Source organism: Hydra vulgaris, chromosome 01, assembly GCF_038396675.1.
Source record: "Hydra vulgaris chromosome 01, alternate assembly HydraT2T_AEP".
Lineage (NCBI taxonomy): Eukaryota > Metazoa > Cnidaria > Hydrozoa > Anthoathecata > Hydridae > Hydra > Hydra vulgaris.
The window spans coordinates 47745785-47760735 of record NC_088920.1 but is presented as its reverse complement, the minus strand read 5'-3'; the positions used below and the strand labels follow the sequence as shown (position 1 = coordinate 47760735).

General features: G+C 30.6%; 1 protein-coding gene across 1 annotated transcript; it reads right to left on the bottom strand.

Moving 5' to 3' along the window:
• Positions 1–12723: 12723 nt before the first annotated feature.
• On the bottom strand, positions 12724–14235 carry LOC136074467 (zinc finger MYM-type protein 1-like). Its single transcript, XM_065786789.1, has one exon. It carries the CDS (start codon positions 14233–14235, stop codon positions 12724–12726), a length of 1512 nt encoding a protein of 503 aa, XP_065642861.1.
• Positions 14236–14951: the final 716 nt, after the last annotated feature.

Below are 14951 nucleotides of genomic sequence, written 5' to 3'. Positions count from 1 at the left end.
TATATATATATATATATATACAGTATTGGACAAAGCATTTGCAACCAAAATCGAACAATGCTAAAAAGTGTTCCTAATTTTACATGTCTTAAAAACGAAACGAACAATACTACCACAGCAAACAGTTCAGGTGTCTGGAGTCATAGCATGCCATGACATGAGCAATCAGCTGACAGGTGACAGCACACAGGCAGAATTTCGTTGACAAGTGCCATTTTACAGCGGACAAAACAAGTGCAACTTTTTTGCTTTGTTTCATTTTCTTAAGTCTGGTCCGTGTCAACGTCACGGAAGTTTTTTAATAATTAAAGGAAGTATCCAGAAGTTTCCAGAAGTATGCAGAAGCTTCCAGAAGTTTCCAGAAGAAGCATCTGGAAGCATCCAGAAATATCCAGAAACATTCAGAAGCATCCAGACGCATCCAGAAGCTTCCAGAAGCATCGAAAAGAAGCATCTAGAATCTTCCTGAACAGGTTCACACAGGTTCATTTTACTATATAAAAGACATGTAAATCGACATGTAATTCAGTCAGTATATGGATAGTCAATCAGTCAGTATTATCAAGACAGTTTATCGAAGTGAGTTTTATCAAAGTGTTTTATCGAAGAACATCAATACAAGAAGTGAAATACAACAAGTTTTTCATTACATCAATACAGTCCACATCCAACCAAGACGTTGTGTTCCACAGAGCACTATTGTATCATCACAAGGTAAATGTAACACGGTAAGTCTTGAGAAGCGTGATTATTTATTTTTATTATTTTTATGACTTCAAGTGCAAAAATGGCTCCCGACAGTCTTGGATTGAAACTAAGAAAGAAAATTATTGGCGATTACGTAAGTGGAATGTCACAAAAAAGTATTTGTAATAAATAACGGGTGAAAAAATGGACCGTATCAAGACTATGTTCCAAATATCGTTCTACAGGGAAGTTGGCAGCAGATAACAAAGGTGAAAGACCGCGTTCCACCACTTCTAGAGAGGATTCTATGATCGTCAGATTCGTCAAGAAGGATCCCTGGATATCATCAGTCGAGATACAAAAGCAATTAGAGCTGCCTGTATCGGACCGAACAATCAGACGACGTGCTGTTGAAGCCGGATTGTTTTCTCGACGCCCTGCAAAGAAACCGCTGATTTCACTAAAAAACCAGAAGAAAAGACTCCTCTTTGCTACATCTCATATTGACTGGAATGTGCAGAAATGGCGAACTGTCCTGTTCAGTGATGAATCGAAGTTCAACATCATTGGGAGCGATGGCATTTGCCGTGTACGTCGACCGGCCGGAAAACGCCTCGATTTATGTTACTGCCATAAGATCGTAAAGCATGGTGGAGGCAATGTAATGGTCTGTGGGTGTTTTTCTGCTAACGTTCTAGGTCGAATACATCGAAACGATGGAATAATGGACCGTTTCATGTTAAAAATATCCTGAAAGATGTTATGTTACCTTATGCTGAATGGAATATGCCAATAAAATGGGTTTTTCAGCAAGACAACGATCCGAAACACACTGCAAAAGTAGTCAAGCAGTGGTTTCAAGACAACCACCTATCGGTGATGGATTGGCCGCCTCAATCTCTGGATCTCAACCCCATCGAGAACCTGAGGGAGATCGTCAACCGCAGAATTAATCGTGAAGGTGTTCGTAATAAGGATCAACCGTTTGAACAAATCCAAAAGGCCTGGGCAGCGATTCCACAAAGTTTCATTGATCACCTGATCGAATCTATGCCTCGAAGATGCAAGACTGTGATCAACAACAAAGGATTCGCCACGAAATATTGATAGCGAAATACAGCTTGGTCAACATTTTGTCGAGTTGCACTTGTTTTTTCCAGAAGGAAATCAACTTTTTTAATATTTTTGATTAATTTATTAATTTTTGTGTACAAATAATGAACTTTGTGATGAATAAAACTTGAAGAATTTTATCTCTAAACAGTTACATAGTTATTTCTCTAAATTGAAAAAATGCAGCACTTTTATATAAAGAAACTAAATTAGCATTATTTGGTTGCACTCGTTTTGTCCGATACTGTATATATATATATATATATATATATATATATATATATATATATATATATATATATATATATATATATATATATATATATATATATATATGGGCCAAGTATCACCAAATCATTGTACATTGGTATAGGGTAGCTATTATATAACCTAGGGCCTTCATTCAATAAATTACCCTAAAACACTGTATAATTTTAAGGTATTTAAATATTAAATTTTTAGAACCTACTTATACTTAAATATTATTCCCAAAGCTGTTTATGGGAATCCCAAAAAGATTTTTTCATGGGACATCCACAATAAAAAAAGCAATCTGTAAAAAAAAATGTATGACTTTTGATCTTTTTTTCATCATCGGAACCTTAAAAAGTAATATTTATAACGTATATATATATAAAATAAAATATATATACACATATAGATATATATATATATGCAAAACACACATACACACACATATACATATATACATATACACACACACACACATATACATATATATATATATATATATATACATATATATATATATATATATATATATATATATATATATATATATATATATATATATATATACATATATATATATATATATATATATACATACATATATATATACATATATACATACATACATACATACATACATACACACACATACATACATACATATACACACACACATAAGATTTAACGTATTTACATTATGCAAATATACAACACATTTTAATATATAATAAGCTGAAGATTTAACAAATACATTTTACATTTATTTTTAGTAGAATTTTAGAATGTTGTCCATAGAGAGAATTAATTTTTTTAACTTAATTTTAAAAACAGGAAGAGTAATAGAAGGATCAAAGTTAGGTAATATTATTTTATTCTAAAGATGGGGTGCACGATATGAAATACAAAATTGATTGAACTTAGTTCTACAAAAAGGTTCACTTAAAAAACTAAAATTTCTTAATGTGTACTTATTTATTGGTTTTAAAGAAAAAAGATCATTAAAAACAAATAAAGATAAATTGTTTTTCAATATAAAAGTAACACATAAGACATTAAATACGTTCAGTTTATAAACATTTAAAACCTTCATATAATCAAAAAAATATTTTGAATGTGAAAAGCGATCCGCATAATTAACTACGCGGATTGCATGTTTCTGACGGCGATAAAGATGTTGTAATTTACTTTTATCCGTACTTCCCCAGGCGATGATTGCATAATTTATATAATTGTGTATAAATGAATAATAGAGTTGGGTTAGGTTTTTTTTGTTTAGATAATTTCGGGCTTTGTATAAAATGCCAATGTTTTTAGAAATTTTAGTGCTTATATGATCAATATGTTTTCTCCAAGTAATATTCTCATCAAGATAAACACCTAAGAATTTTATAACATTATCTCTTTTTATTATCGTTTCATCAATATAAATTTGAGGCATATTACTTGGTAAAAAACGTTTTTTTGCGCAGGAGTGAAAGATAATCCATTTTGTTTTGTTTATATTTAAAGTTAATTTATTAGCTTTGAACCAATTAGAAATGAGATTGAGTTCTTTGTTTGTAGTTGAAAAGAGTTCATAAACATCAGTATGGGATAAGAAAAGATTAGTATCATCAGCGAACATTATACTTTTCAATTTGGAAGCATTGTTTAAGTCGTTTACATAGATTAAAAATAGTAGTGGTCCGAGAATAGAACCTTGTGGAACACCACAGGTTATGCTCAGGGGTTCACTTTGCTGACCATCATTACTATACACAAGTTGTTTTCGATTTGTTAAATAGCTTTTAAACCATTTTAAAATATTATTGTTTAAACCATAATGTTTAATTTTTTTGATTAAAATTCGGTGATCGACCGTATCAAAAGCTTTTGATAGGTCAATAAAAACACCTAGTGTATATTGAGATTTTTTAAAAGATTCAGAGATGTTATGTATAAATTGAATAATGGCATGTTCTGTTGAACTTCCTTTTCTGAAACCATACTGATTGTCATGAAATAAGTTGTTGTAATTAAAATAATTGTATACTCTGTTGAAGATAACTCTTTCTAAAATTTTAGAAAATATAGAAAGAACAGAGATAGGACGATAGTTACTGATATTGGATCTGTCGCCTTTTTTATGGATAGGGGTAACCCTGGCAAGTTTTAAACGTTCAGGAAAAATACCTTGATGAATTGATGCTCTGAAAATTTTGAAAAGAACATTTTTTAATTGTTCGTAGCAATCTATAACAATATTCCCGTTTATTTCATCTGCACCAGGTGCTTTATTTTTTTTTAAGGATTTGAAAGCTTTTTCAAACTCATCAAATGATAGTTCGGCAGATAATTCTTCAGAGCAAATATCTTTGTCAATAGGTACCAAAAAGTCATAAAATGAGGTTTGGGTATTTGGTATTTTTCTTGACAGAGTTGATCCAATTTCAGTGAAATATTTATTGAATTCATGAGCTATTATTTGTGGTTCATACAAGCTATTGTTATCGACTTTCAGCATTTGTGGCAAAAAGCTTGAGCATGTTTTTTGTTTTCCAGTAATTTCTTTTAATACTTTCCAAGTGCTTTTTGAGTCATTTTTTACTTTATTAATTAATTTTGAATAGTAAGTTTTTTTTAAATTTTTTCGAATTTTTTCGAAAAGATTTTTGTAATCTTTGTAAATTTTTTCACTAGCTGGTGTTTTTGTTTTCAGATATTTAATGTATAGCTTTTGTTTTGTTTTCGATGATTTTTTGAATCCTTTGGTAATCCAGGGATTATTAAAGTGTTTTGTTTTTAATGTAACTGTAACAATTGGGAAATTAGATTCGTAAATAGAGGTGAATGTTTCAAAGAACTTTTCATAAAGGTTGTTTGCGTTTTCATTAAAATTTAAGTGTTTCCAATGTAATAATGAGAGCTGATTTTTGAAAGACTCAATATTTGATGGTTTAAAAAAACGTTTTTTTATAACTTTATTTAATTTTTGTTGTGGTTGGTTAGTGTTTATGGTTAGAAAAATAGGAAAGTGGTCTGAAATATCTGTTTTTAAGATGCCCAATTTTATATCACTGTTGAACAAGTCTGTGGAAAAAATATTATCCAGCAAGGTTGCTGAATTTTTAGTTACTCTAGTTGGACGATTTATTAAAGGAATTGCTCCAGATTCAAAAATTGCATCATAAAAATTTCTAACTTTATTATCGTCATTGTAGTCAAAACAATTCATATTAAAATCACCAATTAGAAAGTTTTTTTTCTTTTCGTTGTTACCTTTCGCAATAACTTTTTGCTGTAAAAACATGCTCAAGTTCTCGCTCACGCCATCTGGCGGTCGATAACAACAGCTAATTAAAATGTTTTTTGTTCGTTCATTAAAATCTCAATTGTTAATATTTCTCTATCGCCGTCAGAAACGCAAAGATCATTTCTACAGCAATGCCTAATATTTTCATGAACGTAAATTAGAACTCCACCACCACGCTTATTTATTTGCCTTTCAAGAGAAATCATTTCAAAATGAGAAAGATAAAAATTAGAATTTTTATTAGTGTCGTTTGAGGTAGTCCAAGTTTCAGTTAAGCAAATAATATTAAAAAAGTATTTAGTTTCCTCAAGTAAATTTTGGAACTTTTCAAAATTACAATTAATGCTTCTGATATTTACGTGTAGAATTCTAATGTGAACGTTGCTTTCTTTGTTAACATTCTTAAATAGAATTCCTTTTAATTCACTTGGATAATAGTAAGAACATTCGATTTTTGTATCATGAAAATAATTAATATCTGGGTCGGAGTTTTCGTGTAATGAAAAAAATTTCGTTTCAAAAAAATTAAAGGCAAGAGTTTCAAAGTCACTTTTTAAAACCATGATTAGTTATAACAAATAAATTAAAAAGGAATTCTTTTTAAGAACGAACACATTTACTTCCGAAATTCTCTAGAAAAAATTTTATCATATTTAATAACTGCATACTTACCTTCGAGTCGCAGCTTTTTGACTTGATCCCACAACTTTTTTCGGTTTTCGATCGTTTCTTTAGCAAAATCCTCATTAACATAAATCCCTGTTCCTCGCAAGTTTTTTGTAGCATTAAGTATTTTTGTTTTGTCTTGAAAATTTAACAACTTTAGGACAATAGTTCTTGGTTTTTTATCTTCTTTAGGTTGGCCTATTCTATGAGCTCTTTCTATAACTATATCATTTTTAATTTTTAGTTGGTTTTTGAACATTTCCTTTACTACATTTTCGCACTCAGCCCAATTTTCATTTGTTTTTTCATATATCCCGTCTATTCTTAAATTATTCCTTCGAGACCGGTTCTCCAGATCTAATGCCTTTTTATTTAAATTGTTAATTTCTTTTTCATAACGCTTCGTGATCTGATTTAATTTTTCCGCGATGCTTATTTCTTGAAAGTTAAGACTTTCTTTAAAATCTTTGCCATCGACCAGGGTCAAAGGTCAAATGACCAAATGACCAATAACTTTTTTTTATTGAACTTATTACTTTTTTGTATAGACACGAAGTTGTTCCTCTGTGCAAGAGCTTCTGTTTGCCACCAAAATCAACTTCCTAAGTATAATAGCAAAAAAGTTATGACGTTTTAAAATACCAAGGTCAAGTGAAAAGGTCAAAACTTTGAAAGGTCATATCTCAGAAAATAATTGACCTAAGTCAAAAAAATTTACATGTTTTTCTTCCGTCCATATGCCCAACATGTGAGCCAATTTTCATCAAAATCCGAGTTGGTGATGTCAGATGGGTGGTTCCACTTGACGTGGAATGCCCCATTTACAAATAATAATATAAAAGTCACAAATGCGTATTACCAGATCAAAATATACAAGTAAACTAAAAGTAATTATTGATGAGGCTAATTCTATTTGTTACCGCAAATATCAAGTATTATACACTTTATGGTTTTATCAAATGTACCGCAATTTAACTATGCTATATTATAATCTAAAAAGTTGTTGTTTGTAACAATAATTATATGAGCGTGGATACAAAAGATGCACCGCACAAACTTGCTTACATAACATTACTGAGTAAGAAAGAAAAGGCACGATCATATAAATGATTTACAGAGAAGGGGGTAATTGAAATAACACTCCCTGTACTAAAGTATCGTTTCGTCTTTTTGCTAAAAATCGTTGAAGTTCTTTGTACATTTAGTTAAGAAAACTTTAATTAAGGTAAATTAGTATTTAGTGATGTATCCTTTAATGCTTGGAAACTGCGACCCATTGACGAGTTCAGTTTTCGGCTCGTAATGGCGTCCCAAGCTGCTTTTATTTTGATCCAAAATCAGTCTAAATTTGTTGCGGTCGATCAATTTATGCTTCTGTCGACTTACTCCAACAAATTTTTTTATCAGATTTAGGTCTGGTGACCGTGCGGGTTACTCCAAAACATTAATCTTGTTAGCGTTAAACCATACTTTTAGCAGTGAGATTGGGGTCGTTGTCTTGTAAGAATTTTCAAAGAAAGGTGTTCTACGGCATATGGCAACATGACGTTTTCTAGTATTTCTTTGTGCATACATTGGTTCATTTACCTAGAATTCATTGCAACGGGTCCACGCCACACCATGAAAAACTGCCCTAATGAAACACATTTTAACTCATCAGTCCAAAGAACATTTTTCCAAAAACATAAGTCTTTGTGTACGTACGTTTTTTCTAACTTTAAACGACTGACGAGATTATGTTGTGAAACCAATAGTGTATGTCAGGTAACCATTCAAAATAGGTTATATTTGCGTAAGAACTTTTGACAGTGCTGTCAGACAACTTAATTTTTATGCAATTTTTTCTTTAACTTTTTGGTCGCCAGCAAAAGGTTTCAACTTAGCGATACGGAAAATGGCCGTGTCTTCTTTTGGAGTCGACTTTTGTTTTTGAGTTTTGCGTTTTTTGATGCCTAATGAACTAGTATCATTAAATAAGTGAATTGCATTGACATCCTTACAAAGAACAATTCAATCTTCGAGCTATTTCAAAATTGTTCAATCTCTTTAACAAATGTTTGCAAGTAGAACAATGTTTTTTTTGTTTGTTTGTTTTGTTTACATTTGTTAATCGTTGTACAGCTTTAAATAACCAATAATAAAAATAATAATATAAACTTACAATGATAGAAAATATAACAAATATAAATAAGGTATCTGAAAAAAGATCGTAAAGATCTTGTCGTCAGAACCTTAAATAAACATTTAACATAGATAAGATAAAAAAATAAATAAACTTTTACAAAAATGCAAGACAAATAATCTGTGTCTGAAAAAGATCAAGAGATTCTTTTCATCAGAATTTTATACTAGAGTAAACCAACATATATATTAAAAAGTAAAAAGTATAAGAACAATAAATAAAATAAGTAGGAATAAACTTCTATAAACGTAAACATGTATATAAACAATTAAAAAGTAGACCAAAATATATTTTTAACTTTTACTACTAATAATAACTCAATATATTGTCTAATGAAAGAGATTTTTCAGTTTTTTTTAAAAAGGAAAAAAGTAATAGGTACTTCAAAATTAAAATTCGGCAAAACAATTTTATTCCAAAGGTGTGGCGCTCAATAGGTAATAGAAAATTGTTTAAAGTTTGTTTGACAAAAAGGTTCATTTAAAAAGTTATTATTTCTCAAAATATATTTACTTATTGGTTTAAAAGAGAAAAGACCTTTGAAGACAGCTAGGGATAAGGTATTTATCCACATATATACAAAACATAAAATACTAAATATATTTAACTCGTATATATTCAGAACTCTCATTTTAATAAAATAATGCTTCAAAGAGAAGCGATTTGCAAAATTAATTATACGGATTGCGCGTTTCTGACGGAAATCAAAACTTGGGGAAGTGCGGAAAAAAGACGTTGCAACTTTTTTCTGTACTTCCCCAAGCAATATTGGCATAATTTAAATAACTGTGTATAAATGAGTAATAAAGTTGGATTAAGGCTTTCTTATTGAGATAAATTCGTGATTTATGTAGGATCCCGATGTTTTTAGAATTTTTTATACTTATATAATCAATATGGTGATTCCAAGTAATGTTTTCAATAAGATAAGCTTTGTTCCATTGTCTTCATAAAAAAGCATATATTCCTCTAAAACTATTTTAAGATGAGGGTAGAATGATATAGTTTTTTTTCCAATTTAATAAAGTTTCTTTAGGAATTTATTAAAAAAGCTATTTGACTTTTATATATTCAAATACACCTCAAAGTTCTCTACAACTTAAAAATAAAAGAATTAAAATTTTTGTTTCAAATCAAAAAAAAAATAGTTAAACCTGCTTTTACTCTATTTTTTATTTTATTTTTCAGAAATGTGACAACAATCAATCAATTATATCATAAAATCATCTTCCCTCTAAAATCAGGACAACATATAAAAAAAACAAGTAGAGCTCTCTTCATCAAAAAAGTTAAAGAATATCATAATCCATGGTGATATCGTTTACAATGTTCTTCGCTGACATCACCTATAATTATTCTAAAAAAATTCAAGTGCTTGCTCAAAATTCATTGGAGTTGGTTTGCAAAAAGCAGTTATAAAATTACTTTTGGTTTTTTAGTTGATTATTTCAACCGTTAATGACTCACAATCAGCGTCAAGTAAAGGAACTAAGAATAAAAATACATACGCGCACGTAAACGCTTTTTTAAACGAATTTTTTAAGACATATATATAATTTGTTTTGGCACATTGGGATCCCTTTAAGAGTACTTTAGTGACAATTAGCCTTAAATAAGATTAAAAAATTAAAAAAACAAAAATTTGATATTATTTTTAAACCTCAACTACATGTTCAGGACCACCTAGTTCATCTATAAGTTCATCTAGAGTGTTAAGAGGCAGATACGGTGCAATAACATCAAGTTGATGTTTTGACTATTTTTTACTCTTTTTGTTTTCAAAGTTTCTGCACAATCTCATTATTTGGTTATATATGATTATTTTGTTTTTCATATTTTTAGCTATTAATAATAATAATTTTGCTTTTTAAAAAGTTCAGCGATATCATAGTTTGAAAGGAATAAGTTTGTATCATCTGCATACATAATACTTGTTAATTTTGAAGCTTTATTTAAGTTATTTATATAAATTAAAGGAGAGGTCCAAGAATTGAACCTTGTGGGACTCCACAGGTTATATTAAGAAAAGTGGGTTGATAATTATTGTTAAATGGTACAAATTATTTTCGGTTAGATAGATAACTTTTAAACCATTTTAAAATTTTATTTTTTATTCCGTAGTATTTGAGTTTAGTATTTAAGTTATTTATATAAATTAAAGAAGAGGTCCAAGAATTGAACCTTGTGGGACTCCACAGGTTATATTAAGAAAAGTGGGTTGATAATTATTGTTAAATGGTACAAATTATTTTCGGTTAGATAGATTATTTTTAAACCATTTTGAAATTTTATTTTTTATTCCGTAGTATTTGAGTTTATAAATCAAAGTATGGTGATTGACCGTATCAAAAGGTGTTGATAGGTCAATAAAAATTCCAAGTGTATATTGTGATTTTTTGAATGATTTTGAGATATCACATACAAATTGGATAATTGCATGTTTAGTTGAGTTATCTTTCTTGAAACCAAAATGATTGATGTAAAGTAGATTATTATTATGAAAATGTTTGTATATTCTGTTGAACATAATTTTTTATTGAATTTTCGAAAATGTGGAGAGAACAGATATAGGGCGATAATTACTGATTTCAGATTTGTCCCCTTCTTTAAAAATAAGAACAATTTTTGCAACTTTTAATTGTTCTGGGAAAACTCCTTGATGGATAGAAGCTTTAAAGATTTTAAAAAGAATAACCTTAAGTTGTTCAAAGCAATCTATCGCCACGTTTCCATTAATTTGATCTGCTCCAATTGTTTTATTTTTTTTTAACAGATTTGAAGGCTCTTTCAAACTCATCAAACATTAATTCGGAAAATAACTCATCTGAACAAATACAAGATCCAGGGGTTCTAGATAAAAACAAAATTTAGGGGTTCTAGATAATCAGTAAACAAAGACTTGGTCTTAGGGATTTTTTCAGATAGTATTGGTCCTATATGAGTGAAATATTTGTTAAATTCTTGAGCTATAGTTTTTGGTAAATATAAACTTTTGTTATCGACTCCAGTGGCAGGAAACCAGAGCATGATTTTTTTTTGCCAATAATTTCTTTTATTATTCGCCAGATGCGCTTTGTGTTGTTTTTAAATGTATTGAATAATTGGGAGAAATAATTTTTCTTCAGGTTTTTGCGAATTTTTTCAAATAGTTTTTGTAGTTCTTATAAATTTTTTTGCTTGACGCTGTTTTTATTTTAAAAAATTTATATATAACTTTTATTTTATTCTGGATGATTTTTTAAAACCTTTAGTAATCCTTTAGTAAACCTTTAGTAAAAGGTGTATTGATATTCTTAGTTGTTTTTTTTTCCTACTATTGGGAAATTAACTTCATAAACAGAAAAAAATGTTTTGAAAAAAGTTTTATAAATATTATTTATATATATATCATCAAAATTATCATCAAAATTTATGTTATGTTTCTTTCTGGGTTTGTTTTATTAGGATCAGGAATATAGGAAAATGATCTGATATGTCAGTTTTTATGATACCTATTTGTTTATTATTATTGAAAATATCCGTAGTTATAATATTATCTATAAGAGTTGCTGTGTTTATTGTTACTCTAGTGGGTCGATTTATTAAAGTAACTGACCCTGTTTCAAAAATTGCATTATAAAAATTCTTAATTTTATGGTCGTCATTATAGAGAAAACAGTTCATATTTAAATCTCCGACTATATAGTTTTCTTTTTTTATCATTAATTTTTTTTTTAATGATTTTTTGTAAGAACATGCTCAGGTTTTCGCTCACGCCGTCAGGTGGCCGATAATAACAGCTTAGTAAAATGTTTTTAGTTTGATTGTTTGTAATTTCAATTGTTACAATTTCTTTATTGCAGTCAGAAAGCTAAAATCATTCCTAAAACAATACTCAATTTTCGTGAACATCAATTAATACTTCACCACCGCGCTTATTTGTTTTTCTCTCCATAGAAATTATATTATAAAATGAGGAATATCAAAATTACTACTTATTTTATCGACCGTGATCCAAGTTTCAGTTAAACAAATTGTATTAAAAATATGTTTAGTTTCTTCTAATCAGGGCCGTGCACAGGATTTGGGAGCCCCGAGAATCCTTCAGTTTAGGGGCCCACCCCCTTTACTCCAAAAAAAAAAAAGGTCTGCTTAAATTTTTTTATTATATTACAATTAATATAAGTATAATTAAATAGTCCAGCTGTTGTTTCTTACAATATTATTTTTCTTGTATTTTGTTTAGCAAACTTTTCAATCACATCATGGAAATCAATATTTTTTGCTAATAGACACTCGATACTCAAAATGGCGAGGTCACTTGTTCGTTCTTGTCCCATAGTTGAGCGCAAAAGATTCTTGATGAGCTTTAATTTACTGAAAAACGCTCACTTGAAGCCACTGTCACTGGAATTGAAGCAAAAATACGCAATGTAATTACTATATTTCTAAAGAGTTCTCCAAGCTTCATTTCAGAAATTTTGTTTAATAAGTCAAATGGGGCAAGAGGTTCCTTTCCAAAATTTGCAGTATGAATTTGTTTTACGTGAAGCTATTCTTCAGTCAGTTCATTTTCGGTCACATCACAAGAATATTTTTGCGAAAAATGTGAGCAAGCACTCTTGATTTCTGCTTCAGACAGTTTTTGATACTTCCACAAAAAAGAGAATATAGAAAGGATTTCTTGAATTGCTGTGAAACCAATTACAGAATCAAAAATGTGATAAAAAACCGTTCTCCGAAATGTTGCCTCCTCTCCTGATTCTGCTTCTGTTAATTCCGTAATTTGTTCATCACCTTTAATTTGCTCCCCAAAAAAACTTTTGCGTTTCATTTTTCTGTGGATTGGAAATTCAGAACTGATTTTTGCAACATCTGCAACTAATTTGGCTTCTTCTAAAATTGTAGGCCATTCCTCCCGAACAGATTTGAGTTGACTAATCAATGCTTCAATATTTTCCACCTCAATATCAATAGTTGCTTTTCTTGCCTGAATGACCTGGTTGCAGCGGTCAATCAATGTGAGAACTTTCAGCCAAATTCCAGACATGAGAACACATTTGAAGGAGCTCATATATTTTAGGGCACCTCTAATCTCAGTTTTTGCTTTAGGCGTGAGATTCAAGCTCTTAACTTCTTTCAAAGATTCAATGATTTGGCTCAAGTGATTATAGAAAGGGCGAATGCTGTCAAGTCTCTCAGTCCATCTTGTTCCTGATTGTCCATGCAAAGACACACCGTGAAGTCTCTTTTGCAATATTTCCCAGCGTTGCGGACTAGCAGAAAAGATCGTATATACGGTTTGAACAGTTCCAAAGAAAGTCTCAGCATCTGTACAGCTTGAGGCAGCATTCTGTCCACACAAATTCAATGAATGACAACCACAGGGTGAGAATACAGACAATGGGTTCTTCTTTTGTAGGATTGCTTGAACACCCTTATATTTTCCTGACATGTTGACTCCATTGTCATAGCCTTGGCCACGGCAGTCTTCAAAACAAATTTTTAATGTTTCCAAAGTTTCCAGAATTAATTCCGCAATATCAGATCCAGTCTTCTTGGCACAATCTGCAAAGATCAAAAACCGCTCTTCAATTAAAAATTTTCCAGGTTCTTTTTCATGTACATATCGAATGACAAACGAACTTTGTTCAGTATGGCTTACATCAGGAGTGGCATCAACCATAATTGAAAAATACTTTGCAGACTTGCACTCTTCTATAATTTGCCTGCGAACCTCAGCTGCACAAAGGCCAATGAATTCATTTTGAGAACGATTTGACAAGTAATGCGCCTGAAGACGTTGACCCTTGTCCTGTGATTGTTTAACTTTTATCACATGTTCCTTAATAATTGGGTCATAATGCGAAATCAGTTCCAGCAATCCTAAGAAATTTCCATTATGAGAATCTCCAATTAGGTCAGATTTTCCACGAATAGCCAATCCACGTTCACCAAGAAACAGAATCACATCCAAGATTCGTTCCAAGATTTTTCTCCAGGTGTCAGCTTCATTGAGAATTTGGCGATTCATCAAATGTTCAATTGACTGATCAGTTTTCATTCGAGCTTCCAATTCACGCCACTGAATGTAGCATTGTTTATGGATTTTTTAATGCTCATGTTCAGGAATTCGACTGATGAGATTCTTCCACTTCTTTTCATATCCCCATCCTCCAATCATTGCAAGGGATGAAGTCATGTGTGGAAGTTGATTTCTAGGTAAAAATAATCGGCATGGAAAACAAAACAATGCTGTCTTTGCTGGGCTAAATACAAGCCAATCCCGCGAGAAGGATTCCCCATTCGGCATTCTGCTTTTCAAAACTGACATTGGAAATATGTGATTTCCATTATCTTTTGGCATATCCAGTTGGAAAGGAATGTGACCTGCCATGACAAACTGAGAAGGGGAGAAATTTTCTGTTTCAAATTCACCAATGTCAAATGGCTGCAACAATGCTGGTCCATCACTGCTAGTGGTCCTTGTAGAAGTATTATCACTACCACTAATTTGACAGTCTTCAAAAGTGGCTAATTTCTCTATACTGCCAGCACTATTACCAGAAACAGAAGATTGGATACTACCGTCATATTTTTGCTTCGTTGAGCTAGTGTAAAGGGCATCTGATGTTTAAGGAGTAGTTGTAATTCCAACATCAAATAATGTTTGCCTTCCTTTTTGTAGAGCCGCTTTTTTTACTTTACTGATTTTTAACTTTGATGCACCAGATGGATATGTGCGTTTCATTTTTATTTTTTTAAATACTTTCGTCTAAT

Bases quoted from the DNA above. Each gene is read 5' to 3' on its own strand.
- LOC136074467 (XM_065786789.1), bottom strand. From the start codon at position 14,235: ATGAAAACTGATCAGTCAATTGAACATTTGATGAATCGCCAAATTCTC.